The sequence below is a fragment of the Colossoma macropomum genome, unplaced genomic scaffold, assembly GCF_904425465.1.
Source record: "Colossoma macropomum unplaced genomic scaffold, Colossoma_macropomum, whole genome shotgun sequence".
Lineage (NCBI taxonomy): Eukaryota > Metazoa > Chordata > Actinopteri > Characiformes > Serrasalmidae > Colossoma > Colossoma macropomum.
The window spans coordinates 43814874-43837510 of NW_023494793.1; the positions used below are offsets into that span (position 1 = coordinate 43814874).

Here is a 22637-nt window from a genome sequence, read left to right on the forward strand (position 1 = left end):
AGCTTGAGCCCAAAGAAGTAGGCGGTGTTTCTGGATGTTGTTGACATATGATGTCTGCTATGGCTTTTTGTTGCATTATAAGAATAAGTGCATATTTACAAATTAATAAGGGTAAAACATTAAAAAATCTTGTCTTTGTACTGTAAATATGTGTGGATTTAGAGATTATTGCTTTCTGTTTTTACTTGCATTTCACATATTGTCTCAAGTGTTTTGCACATTATGAAATGTTCAGCCAACGTGGATATAATGTGTCCATTGATAGCGATGATGTGCAATATTTTTGTAATTTATTCAGGGTGTGTCTCATGTTCTCAATAAAAATAAGACCAGAGTTATGTATAATGTGTTTTTCAATGACTTGAATAACATGCCACATAAAAACTCCTTTTTTAATTTCAAACCTTTTCTGTTGGTCCGTACATCATGAAATGTTCACACAATGTAAAGAGCTGCTGGCACTTTTAAATAGTGTAAGAAATAGTCTCAGTGTAATAGTACAGAGTTCCTAAGAGGCTGTGGTTAAAAAAAGGTAATGACATAGCATTCCCTCGTAAACATTTTGTGCTCTATCACAGTAATTTAGCATTCTGTCACAATAATTTTGAGCTCCCTCGCAACAATTCAGCATTCACTTGTGATAATTTTGTGCTTCCTTGCAATAATTTTGAACTCCCTGGTAATAATTTCGCACTCTATTGCAATAATTTAGCATTCCATCACAATGATTTTGCATTCCCTCGCAATAATTTTGAGCTCTATTGCAATATTTTGAATTCCCTCTCAATGAGTTTGCATTCCCTCGCAATAATTTTGAGCTCCCTCGCAACAATTCAGCATTCACTTGTGATAATTTTGCGCTCTATTGCAATAATTTTGCATTACCTCACAATGATTTTGCATTCCCTCGCAATAATTTTGAGCTCTGTTGCAATATTTTGAATTCCCACGCAATTTTTTTTCATTCCCTCGCAACAATTCAGCATTCACTTGTGATAATTTTGCGCTCCTTTGCACTTATTTTACATTCCCTCGTAATAATTTTGTTAATTAAGCGTTCGGACTCAGCGCTCATTCCCTCGCGCTGATCTGAGGGGCTCGGCATTACAGAACCCTAATAATAATAAACAAAGCTTAAATCCCTGATTGGCCAACGGGTCCACAAACCCGAATGTGGGCGGTGCCAGCGCTGACTCTGTACCCCGGATGTTGCACCCCGCTTTGGCCGTACCCGGATGTTCCTTCATCTTAGCAGTGGGCAGTAATGGCCGCAGCACTGAGCTGCTGCGGGAATCCGCTCGGACTCGGACTCGGACACGGACCCGGAGCCCCCTTACACTCATAACCGCAGCCCCGGACCGCGGAGCGCCGAGGGGATTAATGTGCGGCGGTGAGTAAATAAAGCGGCTTTACGTTCAGACACAGCCGGGTCCGATTAGCTTAGCGCAGCGCAGCTAACGCTTAGCTCCGGGCTAACGCGAGCCAAATAAACTCGCCCGCGGGCTCGAGCCCAGAGTTCTAGCTACTTGGAACGTGACTGAATGCCTGTGTGAAACCATACGCTCCCGCCAGATCCTAACCAGCTACTAAAGTTAGCTAGAACGCTCCACTTAGCCTAGCATCCTGTCTGTCAGGCACGAGCCGAGCGCTCTGTTTACAGCAGCGCGAGCGGCATCTACCCGACAGTTCAGTGCGCGAGCCGACCGTGCTCACCTAGCTAGCTAGCGACCAGCTGGAATGCTGCGCACGAGCCGAGCGCTCTTGTTTACAGCTGCGCGAGCTGCTTCTTCAGTTCAGAGCACGAGCCGATTGTGCTTATAGAGACCAGCTTGACTGCTGCGCGCGAGCCGAGCGGCATCTCCAGTTCTGTGCGCGAGCCGACCGTACTTGCGACCACCTGGAATACTGAGCGCGAGCCGAGCTTTCTGTTTACAACAGCGCGAGCCCACCGTGCTAGCAACTAGCTGGAATACGGCGCACGAGCCGAGCGTTCTGTTTACGTCTAGATCAGGGGTTCTCAAGGTCCGCCTGTTTATCACTAGAAGGCATGAAGGCCCGCAGGAGAACATCAGAACTTTATTTTTGGGAAATTCAGCACAGCCGTTTCTGGGAGCCACAACGCACCACTGAACATTAAAGACCATAATATCATAAAATTATAACAGGTCAGGCGAGCATGAGCTTGTTTTACACCTCAAATCAGGCAGAACGATTTTCAAAATTATAAGCAAAATTATTCCTGATTGAAATTTCGGGGGCAGTATGTTTTATTTCTAGAGGCGAGCGGTAGAGCTGGGCGATATGACAAGAAATATGATATTGCGATACTTAAAGAAAGGATATTTTTCACGATATTTATTTTAAAAGTGCTATTTATATTCAGTATTTGGTTCCAGGTCCAGTTAAACGAGACTGCTGTCTTTATAACGAAGCTTGCAGTTGGTCAGTGTCTACACGCACTAATATACACAATATGTTCAGGAAAGCATGTTCTATCGTATTATAATTTATCATAATAATGATATATATTGTATTATTCAACAGTTAGTTCCAGCCACGCGAGCTGATTGGTTGAGCAGCGTTCTAACTGTGCTGTTATTTCACCATAACATCACGGCTTTTCCCACAAACACTGTATCACTCCACTGAGACGCCGTTGCTTAGCAACGACTTCGACAGCTGTAGGAGGCGCTCAAGACATTTGAACGTTTTTACTTCTTACTTTGCCGCAAACAGAAAACGGACACTTTTAAGATCACATTTGACCGACAGCCGATTTGGTCAGACTCTGAAGACGAGACGACACTAAATTCCCAAACTGTCATCACCACTGAGAAGCTTTTCAGTCGGCAGCTGAGACAGAAGAACAGCTGAACAACCTGGAATCAGCCAGAAATGAATCCAACACCATTCGCCAAACTAAATGGGCTGTAAGATGCTTTACAGACTGGCTGGAACAAAACAACATTAATACTGATCTGGCAAAAAGTGACAAAACTGAGCTGAACTTGATATTGCAGCAGTTTTATGGCTCAGTCTGATTTGGTCAGACTCTGAAGATCAGACTACACGTTTGGCGAATGGTGTTGGGTTCATTTCTGGCTGATTCCAGGTTGTTCAGCTGTTCTTCTGTCACAGCTGCCGACTGAAAAGCTTCTCAGTGGTGATGACAGTTTGGGAATTTAGTGTGAGGAGCTGGAGAACGAACTGCGAATTTCGCGTTGCTGAGACTCATAAACATTTGGGCTGATATTTCTGTACAAAAAATGAGAAAAGACTCATCCAAACTGCTCCGTGTTTGAAGAAATTTCTAAAGAAATGTCCGAAAATCAGATTTGGGCCACTTTTACCTGCTGTGTGAACACAGCCTTAGTTTCCATGTCGCAGACTGGCTGAGGCGGAGTCACGTGATGCACGCGCGGTAGTAGGTTTTTAAGGGGACGCTACAGAAACACAGACAGTGGGGAAACGATTAACAGAATAAAAAAAAATCTAAATAACTGACATTGACAAGATTACCTTGGTTAGAGGTTCTGAATGTCGGTTTCGATTACTTTTCGATTAATCGCCCAGCCCCAGTAGTGATTATTTTATTTTTACTTGAAGTTCAGACCTGTTCTTTTGCCAAGAAGACCAGAATTTCCACTTTTCTCTGGCTTGAGGCCTGACCCCGAATGTAGTCTGCCAGATAGCCAGTAAGTTGTGGTGGTGATGTCACAACATATGGAGGTTTGGTTGCCTCTGATTGGTCTAACTCGCCTACAGGCAGTTCACAAGCTCTGTGCTATGAGATTAAATCTCCCCTCTTAAAACCTAAGAGGACATTTTTGATCATGTAGGCTGTACGTTTTAGAGAGTTGCAGCTCTTGCCATTTGAAAAATGGTAGTTTTGATATAAAAATGATGGATCTTTCAGCTCTGGGTGACGTGGCAAAATGTGATGTGCCAAAACCTCTGTTAGCTCACTGAAATGCAGCCAAAGCAGTGAAATGCAGTGCAAACATGAGATTGCATTTAAACAGTAATGCGTGGAAAACGTGCCAACATAACAGCATCTCACACAGCTGTGTTAGTGTGTCTGCTGTACAGAGCGATCAAGGCTTTAGGGGTGTAACCATATCAGTACAGTCCTGGAACATTAATAATACCATGACCAATCAGTATTGCAAAAACAGCACCCAAACCTGCCTTCGCCATCGTGCCGATATTAGGAACTCCAGGTCTCAAGCTTTTCTCTGTGGGGGAAAAAATGAAGTGCATTTTCAGAAATTTCTGCTGTTACAACCTGAGGTGGACAGCAACTGTGCCACCTTGTCGAAATGTCCATTATAGCGCATATTTACAGGCATCACTCTTAATAAAACTACACGATAGAGTCTGACGTCACGTGCACATGCACTCTCTCCTGTAGTGCTACATAATGATTTTTATTCAACGTTTAGAAAAATGTGTTGCACTAAATCCAGTTAAACAGGTCTAATTTTGCTCTCTTTATACTCAAACATTCACAATATGTTCAAAAAAGCGTATTGTATTAAAGCAATAAGCCACGAGAGGCCGTGGGTTACTGCGATTTTATCACGGGGAAGGGGTTGTTTGGCACGACGCGAAGCGAGTAAAACTCCCCACATGATAAAATTGCAGTATTTTCAGTTTATATAAACGTTTTGGTCACCAAATAACCACCGCGAGTCTTAATTAGCACCAATCCAGCGGCGCCCTCTTCTCACGCTGGGGCTGAATCTCAAACGGCTCCCTGCTCCCTACATAGTGCACTACATATGAGTTTAAATACTGGATCCTGCAGCCCAACAGAGCAAAATAAAGCTAAGAAACAGGCATTTGGGATTCAGACACATTCATACTCGACAGGCAGTCGCTATTCGACAGCAGAAGCTAGAATTTCTAAACTTAACGCTACACAGCTCACTATTTTGCAAGGGGGTATGGAGCCGTTTGGGACTCAGCCTGGGTTTGACATGACTTCTGACTGAAACACAGACTTTTGAAGCATGTAGGACATTCAGATGACATTCTTTAGTCTTTCATACTGTCTTTTTTCAGTGAATCATATTGTGAGTACTTTAATTTGAGCCTGTGATATTAATGTTGGGGTCGTTTAGCATGTTCGCTCTCTTTTAGCCTGTTAGCGAGCTCTGCCACAATGGCAGAGGCAGCCCAACGGCACGGTAACTTTTGGCTGCTGCTGCTTAGCGACATCACTTAATCAATTTCAACAGTTGACAGTGCTCTGCACAAAATTGTTTGGTTTGTATTTGTTTATTTTTGTTGATTTTTGTTAGGAAAAACTTGGAATGATTGACTTTGCCTAAATTTCTGTTGGATATCACGCCTTTGGTTGTGTAAGTTTGATTGTTGGTTACACTTAAACTCGCTTTTTGGTGATGTTTTTGTATACATGCTTTTCAGTTGTATGTTTATTTCTGGTACATGATTAAATGCAGTCTCTTGTTCACAGTTGGGCTTGTTTGGTGTGTCAGGTGGAGATTCACAAACATTCCGACAATCGTGCTTTGAAAGTAGCTAAAAAGTGCACTACTTTTCAAAAAGAAGCTAAAAAGAAGTGCACTACTTTTCAAAAAGAAGATAAAAAGAAGTGCACTACTTTTCAAAAAGAAGCTAAAAAGAAGTGCACTACTTTTCAAAAAGAAGATCAAAAGAAGTGCACTACTTTTCAAAAAGAAGCTAAAAAGAAGTGCACTACTTTTCAAAAAGAAGATAAAAAGAAGTGCACTACTCTTCCAAACGTAGCTAAAAAGTAGTGCATTATTTTTCCAAAAGTAGCTAAAAAGTAGTGCATTACTTTTTCTGGAAAAGTCGCTGAATTGTAGCTTCACGTTTTGGGAAAGTGGCTACAAAGTAGATAACTACTAACTTTTCAGTAGCTATCCCAAACCTGGTTTCGCTTGAGTGAACGTAACCAAAAAACGCAGACTTGCTTCAGAACTTATACTTTCTTCAGTGTGCCTGTGCGGTAAAACAGCTCAGCTAAAGTGACTGGGTTTTACCCGAGAGCAGCTAAGTTACCTCTAACCTGGAGCAAAAGTTCCTTTGATTGCAGGGAAGCAGGATCAGAAAGAGGTAGTAAACAACGTAAAGTAATATGTACACATAATGCTCACTTTTCCCATTGAAACACTGAGTGGTAATGGGGTCTTTTAATGTTAGCGAGCTGACCAGCCTAGTTCTAGATAAGAAAATAAGTTCAGCCCTTCAGTTACAAACAAAAAACAGGTTCTTACTTCATCGGCGCACTCGGTGCTCTGTGCGATCAGCGTTAGAGTCAAAGATTAATCCATTAACAGCAGGAGGGTTTTTCATGCCGTGGCGCAGTGATACAGAGTTCCGTCGCTGTGAGGCGCCAGAGCCGTGGTATATCGTGGATTTTACAACGGCTTCGGACGCGGCTCAGCCAATCAGATTTTAGGACCAAAACTGTCCTTTTTATAATGTGACATTTATCATGATACCGATATATTCTGTCATATCGTCCAGCCCTACATCCTGCTCTTCCAGTTTACAGCAAATATGTCATCAAATATCAAATCATGTGTTTTATTGCCTAATATGAGGGGGTTGGGGGGTGAGGGGGTGGGGGGTGGGGGGGTGGGTTGCAGTCCAACACACTCTGCTTCTTTTCCTGCTCTAACACATCTACAAAACCTGCTAACTACCTGCTGAGAGGGATCAGGTGTGTCTGAGCAGGTGAATGACCATCCTGTGCTCCTCTAAAGCCCTTTAGGAGCAGATCTGGACTCTCCGGTCTGAACAGAACTCCTGCTGACGGTTTAGATAAAAAACTGCATTGCCTAGTAGAACAGACTCGCTGACTGGAGTGAAGGAAACCTTAGGACATCAGCTGGGGTCCTGCTTGAGTTCAGCTGTTGCGACACAGCTTCCTTTCTAATTTAAACGGTGGACGTGTTGCTCAAAGCTGTGCAGGTTATTTAAGGCCGTGTTGAAACTGTGAAAATAATATAGTGAAAAACACATCGTGAAACACATCACATGATGAAATAACATGGAATAAATACACCAATCAGGCTTAACATTCTGACCACCTCCTTGTTTCTACGCTCATTTTCCATCTTATCAGCTCCACTTACTATATAGGTGCACTTTGTAGTTCTACAGTTACAGACTGTAGTCCATCTGTTTCTCTGATACTTTGTTAGCCTGTTCTTCAGTGGTCAGGACCCCCATGGACCCTCACAGAGCAGGTACTATTTGGGTGGTGGATCATTCTCAGCACTGCACGTGGTGGTGGTGTGTTAGTGTGTGTTGCGCTGGTCTGAGTGGATCAGACACAGCAGTGCTGCTGGAGTTTTTAAACACCTCAGTGTCGCTGCTGGACTGAGAATAGTCCACCAACCAAAAATATCCAGCCAGCAGCGTCCTGTGACCACTGATGAAGGACTAGAGGATGACCAACACAAACTGTGCAGCAGCAGATGAGCTATCGTCTCTGACTTTACATCTACAAGGTGGACTGACAAGGTAGGAGTGTCTAATAGAGTGGACAGTGAGTGGACACAGTGTTTAAAAACTCCAGCAGTACTGCTGTGTCTGATCCACTCAGACCAGCACAACCCACACTAACACACCACCACCACGTCAGTGTTACTGCACTGCTGAGAATGATCCACCACCCAAACAGTACCTGCTCTGTGAGGGTCCATGGGGGTCCTGACCACTGAAGAACAGTGTATATCAGTATTGGCAGATGTCAGATATCAGCGTCAGCCCGAAGTTCCTGCCTCTGTTCCTACTTTAAGTTGTTTCTGTGTTAAATCTTGTTTTTCCGTAACGACAGAATGAAGCTGGAGGAGAGCGTTCGAGTCCGCGTGTGCAGAAGCCAGTCACATCAGCGCTGATTTCCGGTTCCACGTCATCAGTGACAGTGACATCATCGCCCCCCCTCCCACCCTGCCGTGCGTGTGCTTGGCGCAGAGTGATGAGCTCACAGCAGCGTGGGAATGCAACCCCGCCCCTCCTCGCTCCACACACCTCCTCCTCCAGCCATGGCAGGCAGGGCTCGTCTCCCGGCCTGCTGGACTCCTACCCACGATCCTCCAGGAGAGGCTGGGCCGGCACTTCTTCATCCACACCGGCTCACGCCACGACAGGTAAACAAAGAGCTGATACAGCTGGAGGTAGAGCTGGGCGGTATGGCCAAAAATGTTATCATGATAAAAAATTTCATATCAGTCGATATCGATACATATCAAGATAAATTTCAAATGATTATTCCTTTCATGTTTCAAGGTTGGTTTTTGCTCCTGAAGTGGTTAATTGCTGTTTTAAACTATCCTTTATGGTCAGAACACGATAAACACTCACCAAACAGTGGAACTTCTCACAAATCTGTCATGGGACACTGGGAGGAAGTTTCTGGTTGGCTGTTTTTACCAGCTGGAAAAGCATGGCTGCAATTTTTGGGATGGATGGATGGATAAAAGATGGTTGAATGGAAGGATGGATGGATGGATGGATGGATAAAAGATGGTTGAATGGAAGGATGGATGGATGGATGGATGGATGGATGGATAAAAGATGGTTGAATGGAAGGATGGATGGATGGATGGATGGATGGATAAAAGATGGTTGAATGGAAGGAGGGAGGGATGGATGGATGGATAAAAGATGGTTGAATGGAAGGATGGATGGATGGATGGATAAAAGATGGTTGAATGGAAGGAGGGAGGGATGGATGGATGGATAAAAGATGGTTGAATGGAAGGGTGGATGGATGGATGGATAAAGGATGGTTGAATGGAAGGATGGATGGATGGATGGATGGATGGATAAAAGATGGTTGAATGGAAGGAGGGAGGGATGGATGGATGGATAAAAGATGGTTGAATGGAAGGGTGGATGGATGGATGGATAAAGGATGGTTGAATGGAAGGATGGATGGATGGATAAAAGATGGTTGAATGGAAGAATGGATGGATAAAAATGGTTGAATGGAAGGATGGATGGATGGATGGATTGATAAAAGATGATTGAATGGATGGTTGGATAAAATATGGTTGAATGGAAGGATGGTTGGATAAAAGATGGTTGAATGGAAGGATGGATGGATAAAAGATGGTTGGATGGATAAAAGATGGTTGAATGGAAGGTTGGATGGATGGATGGATAAAAGATGGTTGAATAGAAGGATGGATGGATAAAAGATGGTTGGATGGATAAAAGATGGTTGAATGGAAGGTTGGATGGATGGATGGATAAAAGATGGTTGAATGGAAGGGTGGATGGATGGATGGATGGATAAAGAATGGTTGAATGGTTGGATAAAGGATGGTTGAATGGATGGATGGATGGATGGATAAAGGATGGTTGTATGGAAGGATGGATGGATGGATAAAGGATGGTTGAATGGTTGGATAAAGGATGGTTGGATGGATGGATGGATAAAGGATGGATGGATGGATGGATAGATAAAGGATGGTTGGATGGATGGATGGATGGATGGACGGGTGGATAAAGGATGGATGGATGGATGGATGGATGGATGGATGCTTGGATGTATCAGTCACACAACACAGGGCAGTTATAATAATAAAGGTGACACAATATTAAAAAGAAGAATATGTACAGACCAACCTGTCTACAGTATATATACTATTAGAAATATACAAAAATATGCAATAAGATCTATAAATAGTCATAATTAATAAATAACAGTAACAAAGAATAACAAAGAAAACTGGTTAGAAGTGCTAAACTGTTTCGTTTCTCAACAACGTCAGCTTAATACGAACAGCAGTCATAAGCTGGTTGGGTAGGTCAGTGACGGATCACGCCGCCTCACTGCCGCCGCTCCACCACATCCCTGACAGAGCGGATCACCGTATTCAGACAGCAGCTAGCAGACGACTGGGTTCCTCTATAGTAGTTTGAGGGGTGAACCGCAGTATATCAACACCAGACAAACAGAGTCCGACTTTTAGGAACGTTTAAACTGAAATCAGCGCTTTTGTGTCTTGTTTGATCTACAGTATCATCAGTTCACTGTGCTGTGTGAGTGATGGAGCTGCTTCGAGTTAGCCAGCTGCTAAAAACAGCTAGCCTGGAAAGACAACGCTCTCCAATGACACACATGCAGCATCCTCAGTCTACATTCGTTTGAATCAGGGCTGTAATGAACATGAACCACTTCTTTCTTTCACTTTCGTTGTTTGGGAATGCACTAACACTAAAATATGACTGAGCGCTGTAACAGTGCTGTAGTTGTGAGGAGCAGACGTGATTTAACGCTGCTAAAGCTGTTAGGATGTTAGGAAGGAGGTGAGTTCACTGTAGGTCAGTACAGCTACACCACTGACCTCGTCACTCACACTCGGTCACAGGAGAGCAGATCGCCGGTCGCTCCACTCAAACAGGGAATGTATAACTCCACGTTTCAGATGTTGCTAAAGTATATTTGGCGACTCATTTTACTCGTCGCCCCCTCCCTCTCTAATCATGTTGAAAAACTCAGAAGTGCGCCCTCTTGTTGCGACAGCAGAGTAGTGTCACTTTCCTTGCAGTAAAAAACGCCACCTGGGCCGTCGCTGGAACGTGGGAGTGTGTGAACGGTGTAATAAATCGAAAATATATCAAACATTTCTTATATTTCTGTCGATGAAGGTTATATTGCAATAATTATGGTTATCGTTTTATCGCCCAGCCCTAGCCAGAGGGAGGTTAATTTACAAAGCAGGACTTTCACAGCCAGATAGCTTGCCTCTATGTTTACGTTTATATCTTGAGCAGGCACTTAAAGGGGAATTCCACCAATTTTTTCAAAATTTCTGAATAATTCAGAGCTGTAAACAGGGTCATTCTGAGTGGTTTGATGAGAAATGGTTCATTGTAGAGAAACTTGTCATCTCAGACGTCTTTATAGTGGTGGTGATAGGAACCAGGGGTCGCCATGACTACAACACAGATATAGACATTTAATCCCCAACCAAAACCACCAGTGAACCTACACGAGTCTTCTGAGGTTTTATATGTAATTAAACCACTCTGAACAACATTGTTTACATCTTACCGGTTTAATTATGTAGGATTTTTGAAAAATCGGTGGAGTTCCCCTTTAAGATGTGCAAAGAGAGTGGGCGGAGCCAAACTAATATGTTGTATGCAGAGAATCTGCAAGGATTCAAGACCAAGAACTCAAAACTTAAATGGCTTTTCCACAGATTTTCTGCATAATTAAATGGTTAAAGAAAGTCATTCAGCGTAGTTTGATACGGTTCTAGAGAAACTCAGAATTGTTCACAGTGGTGGTGATAGGAACCAGACGTCCACCTCTAAAAGCTCCCTCACAGAAAGTTACTACAGTAAATGGTTATGAATTCACTGCCTGATGACTGAGACACTGTTTTAGGATAGTTTGAAGATGGTTTTGGCCTTAATCAATTCAAGGCGGAGGCATACAAGCTTATTTGAGATTTTCCACTATTTCCCGTCATCAACATTCCATATAAGCTCAGAAGACTCGTGTAGGTTCACTGGTGGTTCTGGATAGTAAATAAAATGTCTATATCTGTGTTGTAGTCATGGCAACCCCTGGTTCCTATCACCACCACTGTAAAGACATCTGAACCATTTCACACCAAACCACTCTGAATCACTCTGTTTACATCTCACACACTGAATTATACTGAATTCTTCAATCCTGTCCACTAGGAGGAGAGTTTTGTGATGTTTTTATTGGCTGTCAAACTGAGGAATCCTGCTTTGTGAAGTGCAGCTTTGTGGTGAGATTCTCAAAACTCTTATCTCAGTCAGAACCTACTAGGATGGTCTTCTCCTGAGCCTCTGTGATAATTGTCTGCTCCAGTGATTCTCTGGACGTTTCAGCTGCTGTATTGTCACATCATCGTTCTTGTCTGTCACTGTGATTGTAGTAAAATGTAGGACCGCCTCAGAGCAGGCCTGGCAGGAAATGTTGATGATCACTGGATAGGGGCATGAGGAGGATACGCCCACTCCCTGTCAGACACACGGAAATCAGCTGATAAGCCTCAAAACCTGGAGGGAACAATGTTTGTATTTAGTTCTCGGCTGGATATTTTGGGTGCCGCTTCATTCTCAACCTAGCAGCAACTCTGCTATGACTGATACACTCTTGCCAGCACCACACACTATCATGTTAGTGTCACTGCAGTGCTGAGAATGGACCACCACCCAATGTCTGGGCAGTAGAGGTCCTGTGGTCAGAAACTGACAAAAGATGAATGGGGTGGACGGGCTGGTAAACTGTGGAAGAACAGACAGTCTGTAACTGTATATTTATGTAGTGGAGCTATGAGGTAGATGTTTCTAATAAAGTGGCCAGTGAGTGGAAGCTCAAGGTGGGTGTTTCTAATAAAGTGACCACTTAGTGGAAGCACAAGGTAGGCATTTCCAATAAAGTGGCCAGTGAGTGGAAGCCCAAGGTGGGTGTTTCTAATAAAGTGACCAGTGAGTAGAAGCCCAAGGTGGGTGTTTCTAATAAAGTGACCAGTGAGTGGAAGCACAATGTAGGCGTTTCCAATAAAGTGGCCAGTGAGTGGAAGCCCAAGGTGGGTGTTTCTAATAAAGTGACCAGTTAGTGGAAGCACAATGTAGGCGTTTCCAATAAAGTGGCCAGTGAGTGGAAGCCCAAGGTAGGCATTTCCAATAAAGTGGCCAGTGAGTGGAAGCCCAAGGTAGGCATTTCCAATAAAGTGGCCAGTGAGTGGAAGCACAAGGTGGGTGTTTCTAATAAAGTGACCAGTGAGTAGAAGCCCAAGGTGGGTGTTTCTAATAATGTGGCCAGTGAGTGGAAGCACAAGGTTGGTGTTTCTAATAAAGTCTCTTTGTCTCCTCCAGTGAGCCGAGCGTCCTGCAGTAACCCCGCCTCCTCGCGGAGAGCCGTGTCCGGCCGCTCTGAGCCCTGGCCGGAGGAAGCTGTGGACGACGCTTATGGCCTTTACTCGCTGCACCGCATGTTCGACATCGTGGGTGCTCACCTGACGCACCGGGACGTCCGTGTGCTGTCCTTTCTGTTCGTGGACGTCATAGACGAGTACGAGCGCGGCGGCATTCGGAGCGGGAAGGATTTCCTGCTGGCGCTGGAGCGTCAGGGACGCTGCGATGAGACGAACTTCCGGCACATTCTCCAGCTGCTCCGCATCATCACCAGACACGATCTTCTGCCTTACGTCACTCTACGCAAGAGACAGACGGGTGAGGAGAATCGCCGCTTCGGCAGTTTTTCCTTTGTAATTGTAATTGTGCAAAAAGAGATGTTTCTGTGAGATATTTTCTAAAACTTATATTTTAGTATTTTAAACTAATCCTAAATGCATATGTGTCTAAGACTGAATAGTTTTGTGGGTTTTTTTATGCTAAAAATATCAAACATTGACTTAAATCTTGACGTCAGATTTGAAAATGGAGTTGAATCTGAAAATATACATTTTTATTTATTTATTTAGTTTTTATTTTACTCTATGTACATCTTAAGCTACGTTCACATTACAAGCCTCATTTCTCAAATCCGATTTTTTGCTCAAATCCGATCTCTCCGACAGGATGGTTCACACTCGTTTAGGTCAGTGACTCAAATCTGTCATTAATGTGACGAACCGGCGTCCTGAAATGACCCTCATGAGCTCATCCTACTCAGTAACGTCACGTGAATGAATCACGTTCATCATCAGCACAAACTAACGAGCAGAACGAGCTTCGCTGAGAAGATAATTAACTCTGATCAGCTCTCAGCTTCATTATTAGAGCGAGACGAAGGAGAAAAAGGTGAGATGAGCTGCTTTTCCACCGTTTACAGGCTTTAACTTCTGTTCAGCGCTGTTGCCATGGTAACGCTGAATGATGGCGCACGCGCAGTGGAGAAAAATCACTTGAATTCAGATCTGAGCGTCACATTAAGGTCACATGGCCACAAATCGGATACGTATCCGATCTAGGACCACACATGAAGGTGGCTCAGGTCGGATTTGAAAAGATCAGATTTGTGTGTCCACACAGCTCTGAAAACATCAGATCTGAGTCACATTAGGACAAAAAATCTGATTTGTGCCGCTTCAGCCTGGTAATGTGAACGTAGCCTTAGCCAGAGCGCTGTATCACCCAGCTCCACAGAGCACAGCCGCAGTGTATTTATATGTATTAAACCTTGTTTTGCAGTGTGTCCAGATCCAGTGGATAAATATTTGGAGGAGACGTCCGTACGCTACATTTCCCCCAGAGGGTGCAGAGCCGAAAGCCAGCAAGCCACGCCCCACAGGAGAGCAGGTGCTTGCTTCTTCAATTTTATCTCTGGAGCTATGAGGCTAATGTATCTACCAAGTACCTGACCACTGAAGAACAGGGTAAAAGGGGGCTAACAAAGTATCAGAGAAACAGATGGACTACAGTCTGTAACTGTAGAACTACAAAGTGCACCTATATAGTAAGTGGAGCTGATAAAATGGACAATGAGCGTAGAAACAAGGAGGTGGTCAGAATGTTCTGCCTGATTGGTGTATAAGCTTCTGTTACTCGTTAGCCTGATAATTTTAGACACTAAACATATCTTGGCTGATGAACTACATTTAAAGTAAGGGGGGGGGGATAAATTCATTTTTTTTCACCAAACTTTCACTTTAAAAAAGTTTATTGGAACAAAGTTTTCAAAACAGTAATTTTGCAGAACATTAGGACTGAAATATTAATCATTTTTATATGAAAATCACAATTTAAGAGTGCAATTTTCACAACGCAACAGCTGCAGTTTTTTAAATTCTAACCTACATTATAAAAAACGTTTTAAGATGGGCAATAATAACAGAGCTTGTGTCTTGCCTGTACACACATGAGTTAGACCAGTCAGAGGCAACTGAACCCCTATGTGTTGTGACCTCACAACCACAACTTACTGGCTGTCTGGCAGACCAAGTTCAGGGGTCAAACCTCAAGCCAGAAAAAGTGGGTATTCTGGTCTTTTTGGCAAAATAAAAACAGGTCTGGACTTTAATTTATAGAAAACTCGTTCAGCCCTACAGAACATTATGACTTTGTAATGAAAGCTAAGGTAAAAATATTTTTCCCAAGTAATTTTTAACCATTTTTCTTGGTCCAAACGTCATAAAATTTTAACAATGCAAAGGATAAGTGGAGTTTTCAAATTACGTAAAAGAGGAAAAAACAACAGAAGGTTTTTGGCCGACTGCAGCGATATGAGAGCCCCACACAGCGTGAGCGCTGCAGTTTTCCTTTTGAGCTTGAGTCAGGCACTGAGCTGTCCTCCTGTCTGTCAGGACCCCAGCCTGTGATCTGCTGCCCCGCCCCGTCGGAGCCTCAGGTGTGTCCACCCCGCGCCAAACCCGCACCCCACACTCCGAACAGGAAGAGGAAGAGAGCCCACAGTGCGGCCGACTGCAGAGAAAAACAGACCTGCGGTACGTCGACACGCTTCATACTCAGCAGCTTAGTGCCTTCTGTCTGTTTAGGCGTCCCTTTAACTGTTTTATCTTAATCAGTTAACATCTTTAATGTTGTTTCTGTCTTTGTTAGAGTTCTGAACTATTGCAGGTGGCGCTATAGAAAACACTGCTGTTCATAGTGTTCGATTACGTCAGTGAGAACGCTGTTATTCTGGTAGGGAAACTGTAGCTCAGCTTGTCTCATCGCCGTTACTGCAGGTGGATGAAGACCCAGCAAAGTAGATCTGAACGACCATGAAAAGGATGAAAATACATGCAGACACTTCAGATACGGTCTGAAGAAAACACTACAGCTTGTTTGCTGGACTGGATCCATATAGTCCAGAAGTCGGCAATCCAAATGTTAAAAATAGCCATTTTGTCCTTTCAACAAAAAAAAAATCCAGCTTGGGAGTCGCAACATTTTTATGTCCATTTTACTGAAGTTTTGCCGTCTTGGCTGTAAATATGTCTCAGTATGTGTTAATGTACTAGTATAGACTAATAAATATAATATAAACGAAAACACAGACTTACTTTGCTCTGCTTTAAGCTTTAGCTCAGCTATAGCTGCTTCTCTCGCATCTCCAGCAGGAAACTTTTCCTCAAAAGTGGAACAGTTTCTTGTACAATGTCTCTCAATGTTCTACTTTTTATGAAGCTGAAGTCGCTTCTCATTCACCAGCTTCTTGTTCTAATTGCCCCGTTCCACCTTAAATGGTGCCTGAGGTGCCTGAATGTAACTGCTGCACCATTTAAGGTGGAACGGGACAATTAGAACAAGAATCTGGCGAATGAGAAACTTCATGTTCATGACTTATTTGCATTTATAATCACTCCAGCTGGTTTCCTGATACGTTTAATCTGCAACGAGAAACTGAGAATAACTAATAAGTCCATTCGTCTCCAAATTATCGACGTTCGTCTTAAATCTCTCTCTTTGTCGTTTCGTTAGCTACTAGCTAGGCGAGACTGTTGTCTGTGTTGCTATGGTGACCAGCAGTCTGCTCTGATCTTCAGGGTTAAAGGGTGAATCAGCAGTTCTATATTAACTCCAGAGTTTAAGACCATTTATTGTTAAACTGTGTTGAACGATCAGCAGAGCTTTATTTTACTGTAAAGGAGGATTATTTTATTTTTACCTACAAATCTGATTCTGGAGCCACAATGATGGTTCTTCAAGGGTTCTTTAGTAAAGAAAAGAACCAAGAACACCCAAAGGACCCTTTGCATGATTAAAGTGTTCTTTGCATCATGAAAAGGTTCCTCAGATTGATGGAGAATGTGCTGTAGATGGTTCTATATAGAACCTTTTTGAAAGGGGTTCTATTTAGCAATACACTTACTACCAGCTTGACATTGTAACAACAGAAGAAATGAGTCATGTAAAGGGTTTTTTGAGGGTTCATGGTTCTATATAGCACCATTTTCTTTACTAAAGAACCCTTAAAGAACCATCTTGTGTGTACTATACTAGTGAGTGCACTTCTGATGGTACTGCATTGTTTTACACACTAGTTATTGTGCTAGTGCAGTTTGGGACGCAGAAGAAGCATCGCAGCAGGAAATCTCAGCTTTCAGCTTTCAGCTTTTATTTATGGTTCATTTTATGGCAACAAGTCAAACAAAATCAAGGCAATGCACTCAAATATACTGGTTAATCTGCTTGAATGAGTTTTAAACAGAGCATTCCCAAAAAAACGATTGATGCCTTTGCTGGATCGTTTATGGCTTGAGCAAGTTTTCAGTAAGACACAGGTCTGGCCTGCAGGCAGAATGGATTTACTAATCACTGTGCATTTCACATACAACCTTTTTTGGAATTGTAGTCACAGTTGTTTATTTATAATTTAACAATTTATTTTTGACCCCAACGTGCTTGAAATATTTAAAAATGCCTTTTGTCTTGTTCATATTTAAATTTACATTATGGAGGCTATTGTTGAGTATGAAATGAAATGTATTAATTCAAACAAGTGATTCCAGATTATTTGAACAGTTGCATTTAATTAAATTTTGATTTAATTAATCATTTTAACTCCCTCCTTCTGAAACTCCTCCTCTCAGACATCCGCCTGCGCGTCCGGGCCGAGTACTGCCAGCACGACTCGGCTCTGCAGGGCAACGTCTTCTCCAACAAGCAGGAGGCGCTAGAGAGGCAGTTCGAGCGCTTCAACCAGGCCAACACCATCCTGAAGTCGCGCGACCTCGGCTCCATCATCTGCGACATCAAGTTCTCGGAGCTGACGTACCTGGACGCGTTTTGGCGGGACTACATTAACGGCTCGCTGCTGGAGGCGCTGAAGGGCGTCTTCATCACGGACTCGCTCAAGCAGGCCGTCGGCCACGAGGCCATCAAACTGCTCGTCAACGTAGACGAGGAAGACTACCAGGCCGGCCGGAGGAAGCTGCTGAGGAACCTGATGGCGGGAGGGGCGGGGTCAGGCAGCCGGGAGGCAGGCTCGTCTTAGTGGAGGCGTGGTCTGTTTGACCTGTAGGCGGGGTTTGGGGCTGTATTTTAATGAACAGACTGGAAAAGATGCAGTGAACGGACTGCTGGACTTGGAGAAGAGCGCTAAAGTGACTCTGAAAGAGAGAGAGACGAGACGGAGAGGCAGAAGAGGCCGCAGGCCGTGGTGAATGTAGAGAAAGTGTTTTGGGACTTTTTTTTTGTATTTTTTTTTTTTTTGACGTGTCACAACCGAGGTGTGGAAATAATAAAAGTAATGAACGGAAATAGAGGGACAGAAAGACGGCATTTAATTTCCTTTGGATATTTTTGTGCTAAATACGCAACACTAATGTTTTTTTGTTTTTTGTTTTTTTTTTAACTTGTGAATTCCCACATTTAGTGTTTTGTACATTTTTTCATCATGTATTGTTGCACAAACATTTGTTTTAATGACTGTGAATCTGTTTGCGTGCGTGTAGGTGGAGAAAGACCCCGATAAAGGAAGTTTTTCTGTCTCCCACAGCAGCTGGCTTGCCTTCGGACTTCAGCGCTACAGCTCGTTCCGAAACAGCTCTCCGATCAGTGTTGTATTTATAACCGAATTAAGCATCCATGTGCGACGACTTCTTCTTTTCTTTTTCTTTCTTTCTTTCTTTCTTTCTTTCTTTCTTTTCCTGAGAGGCTTGAAGTGTTCTAGAAGAGGAAGAGCAGTGCTTTAGAGAGTCTGACTTTGTAACCGTTGGTACCGACCCAGAGCAGCAGCCTTACCTGAGACTCAGTTTCACACCACGGTTAGCATTAGCATTAGCCTTTCATCACATCTGGACTTTTTCCACTTTTGATACTACAAGAACTTTTTTTTCCCTGTAATTTTAAGAGAAATCGGCATAATTGCTCCGTAAAAAGTGCAACATAAGACTAATTTGAACAGTTGAAGCTGTAATAAACTGTGCTGGGTGCTGCTCTGCTGGGCTGCATGCTAGTTCATGCAGAACTAATGTCATCTTAAATTGGCCTATTCAGGCTCCGCCCACAAGCGTATTCTATCGTAGCTGCTGCTGCGAGGTTGTGCAGGCTTTACAGAACGCTGTTCAACCTAATGCGGAACTTCAGCGCACTTTGTTTACATAATATTGAGTCTAAAATGCTGCTGAAATAGCTAATCTAGGCAGGAAGGAGGCGACAGTGAGTTCGCTACTATGCTAACGTTTGATTGGTTACATGACACCCCTAAAAACGTGACCTTTCACATACAAACAAAATGAGATGGTTTGATGTTCCACTCCCCCCAGATGTCGTCGATCAGCCAAGGCATGCCGTCCAAATTCAGTACTGGAGGCTAATGTGGCTAACAAACACTGGAAGTCAGTAGTCACCCAAATCTTTTCTGAAAATTCATGCTCAGAACTTCTCTCTACCCACTCAAACTGCATCCAGGTCTTCGTTATGGGGGGGCAGACTTGTTCGAGTACCTGGATCCGTTTAAATGTCGGTGGAGGGTCTTTAGCTTGTGCTAATGCTTTCTCACACAAATCTACCATTAACAGTAAACATAAACACCAGCAGCCAACATGGAGGAGCTTCAGCTTCTGATTAACCTTCTGCTGTGTCACAGACGATTCTGGCTACTGTTCTTTTATTATTATTATTATCATTATTATTATTATTATTAAAATAACAGTAACTACTGACACTGTGTGATGTTGCATTAGACCAGTCAATGCTGTGCACCATTACCAGCTCCACCCACACGTTCCATTTCACTACACTTGGTATCCCAGTAGGAAGGGTTACCATATTCAGCATGGGGTCTCTGATGCGGTACCAGTGGAAACGACTCCAAAATGCGTGATTGTGAATTTGTAACTGCACCGCACAAGTTGTGCTCGGTGGAAAAACGGCAGGTGCCAAATTCCAACTCCCTGCATTCGCGATTTCCGTTTCTATGTTTAAACATATATCCTCTGCTTGGAAATGCAAGAGCTCAGTCTGGAACGTCTGGGGACAACCATGAGAAATTTTGGGCTTAATGTGAGGGGGAACTGCAAAAAATGGTCTCTTGTTAAGTAAAATGATCTCAAATATGTTCAGTAAATCTAATATTTCTCCTGTTGAGATTGTTGTAAGCTTAATTTAAGATTATTTAACTTATTTCTATTCCTATTTTTTACTTGTTTTAAATGATTTTATTAAGTAAAATTATCTCACTATGTTGGCAGATAATGTTGCTTGTTGTAAGAAATGAGCTTGAAACCAGCAAAATGATCTGCCAGTATAGTGAGATAAATTTACTAAATAAAATGACCTAAAACAAGTAAAAAATTCTGGAAATTATCTGGTTAATCTCATAATAAGAGCACAACCATCTCAAAATGGGAAATATTAGATATATCGACTAGATTTAAGATCATTTCACTTGAAAAGAGACCATTTTTTTTGCCTCATTGTAGGGCACAATAACGGTTTGCCAGCGAGCTTGTTTGGGTTGCGTAATTGTATTCTGGTGGCGAAAAGAGCCGAAATAGAGGAATTTCAGGGTGTGTTGGTATCAGATTTGGCCACAGTCCAACACCAAAAGTTGAACAGGTGGTCCCCAGACTGTATCCTCGTTATGATCACATCGGTCCCTGCGAGACTGACCTCAGAACAGAAGCTACGAAAGAACACATTTGTGGGCGGAGCCTTGGAGATGCCAGATGTCCTAATAAATCTAAGACCATTTTGGAGAATGTGGATGTGAAGGTCAGTGTAATATGATTTTGGACCAGTGCTAAATTGGTTAGCTGCTCTGTCTAAAGCAGTGGGTCAGATTATGTGTCACTAGTTGTGAAGGAAATCCCACCCAGAAAACTGACAGCATCCAGCAAGAGTTACTGCCTGAAGATTTGCAAAAACATTATTAATTAATTAGCTGAATTATCAGAAACCTGGTCTGCTGGATGTAGGATTGCCTGCTGGTCCATGTGAAGCTTTTGGATGTTTGCGTATTTAGTGTCCGGGTTCGGCCCCTCGTCCCCTTTCGGCCTTGCTGCGGTGCTCTTTCTTTTGAGGGTTTGATGACCCGTATTTAAGAACATTTGTTGTATTTTTAAACCTCGAGACTCAACTTTGTATGTTTTCCTTAATTTAAAATAGCTTCTGTTTTAAAGCTGGAAAAAACTCGTCTTTAACTCAAGTAAAGGGACATTGATCACCGAACCTGCTAACCTGACCCGGCGCAGCAAAACACACCTTGAGAAACTCGAGGGTTTATAATGTGACTCACTTTAGAACACTTTGGGGAAAAATAGCTCGAAAATACCAAAGCTACTCTCTCTCTTCTCTCCTTTTCTCTTTACCTGTGCTCTCTCTCTCTCTCCCTCCAGTTTACCCATGAAAATGGTTGTGAAACGGCTTAATACTGGCGCAGATATTCGGTCAGCTGTGGGTCAGTAGGCTGCTGCTGTCATCATTATGAAAGCAGGAAAAAAAAAGATTTTCTTGTAAGGTTTTCCTAATGGAATTAAACAGAGTTACAAAATTGGTATCTATTATATAGGTTCTACGTTCTGTTGGTTGTGTTCTGAGTGTTTGTCCATAAAACCTGCATGTGTATGACTCCCCCGCAAACATCACAGTGGAAAAAAACGAGCTGTGTTCGGTAGACTTAAAATCTTATTCTAAAAAGTTTCTAACCTTTTTTCTACTTTGGTTTTCGTAGAGAAAGTGTTGAGAGCGCTTTTTTTCCGTTTAAGAGATGGCGTTCTCAACTCAGCCGAGCGGATGAAGACGGAGCACTTTGTTTTGTACTCGAGTATCTCACCTCCTGTAAGCCTAGTCAGTTGTATACACCATTCCGAAAACATAGGAAAAATAAAGCAGCATCTGCAAAGTGTTGCGTTATGACAATTTGATTTATGGATCAGTTTATTTTGTTCACCATGGCAGCGATTGTGTTAAGTGATACATTTACATGCATAATAGCTGGCTGATGAATTCAGTGTACAAATCAATAAAACAAATAATTTAATAAAGTGAACTACGAGGGTTTTTTTCCTCCTAGTATAGCTTGGAAAAGAATAAATTAAGGTAGAATTTGGGGATGCACGATCATATCGGAATCACTGCTATCAGATATTTGTTATAAAAGTTAGTGATCAGATTTGACCGATGTTTCAAAACAACTTTGACTTGAATTTGTATACAGCTGGGCTGCTGCACTAAAATATATGCAGTTTATTCACTTTAATGCAGTTGTAATCCTCTACAAATAAACATATTTGCCTTTAATGGTGATTCAGGTGGATTTAGGCTGCGTTTGTGTTACGTGCCTCTGATTTTTGTTCAGATCCGACCTTTGAGTCTTAATGGTTCACTCGTGTCGTGTCTTAATTGTGAATGAACCTTCTTCCTGAAACTACCAGTACATTTGTCCTGGAAAAAAACTCATGAATTACAGCCTGACCATTCTCTTTAAGATCACATGACCCATACTGGATATGTATCTGATCTAGAACCACGTCTGAAAGTGGCTCAGATCTGATTTGGAAAGATTTTTGCATCCACCTGATTCTGAAAACATCTGATCTGTGTTGCATTAAGGCAAACAATCATATTTATCGTATTAAAGCTGGTCCCACTTTCTAATTTTAACAGTGGGCTTCATTCACCAACCGTTCTTAAGAAGAAATTTCTTCAATTAATTCAGCAATGTTTTCTTATGTGGGATTTGTTCTTAGGTA

The 22637-nt window shown here is 42.7% G+C and overlaps 1 protein-coding gene across 1 annotated transcript; it reads left to right on the forward strand.

The window, feature by feature from the left end:
• Window positions 1-1236: 1236 nt before the first annotated feature.
• On the forward strand, window positions 1237-18327 carry dedd (death effector domain containing). Its single transcript, XM_036579632.1, has 6 exons — window positions 1237-1390; window positions 7835-8147; window positions 12871-13227; window positions 14188-14295; window positions 15300-15440; window positions 17532-18327. Exons 2-6 carry the CDS (start codon window positions 7976-7978, stop codon window positions 17933-17935), a joined length of 1182 nt encoding a protein of 393 aa, XP_036435525.1. The 5' UTR covers window positions 1237-1390; window positions 7835-7975; the 3' UTR covers window positions 17936-18327.
• Window positions 18328-22637: the final 4310 nt, after the last annotated feature.

Excerpts from the sequence above, each read along its gene's own strand:
- dedd (XM_036579632.1), top strand. The coding sequence starts at position 7,976 with ATGAGCTCACAGCAGCGTGGGAATGCAACCCCGCCCCTCCTCGCTCCA. Across the intron at positions 13,228-14,187 it reads TCTACGCAAGAGACAGACGG|TGTGTCCAGATCCAGTGGAT; the intron begins GTGAGGAGAATC and ends CTTGTTTTGCAG. Across the intron at positions 15,441-17,531 it reads CAGAGAAAAACAGACCTGCG|ACATCCGCCTGCGCGTCCGG; the intron begins GTACGTCGACAC and ends TCCTCCTCTCAG.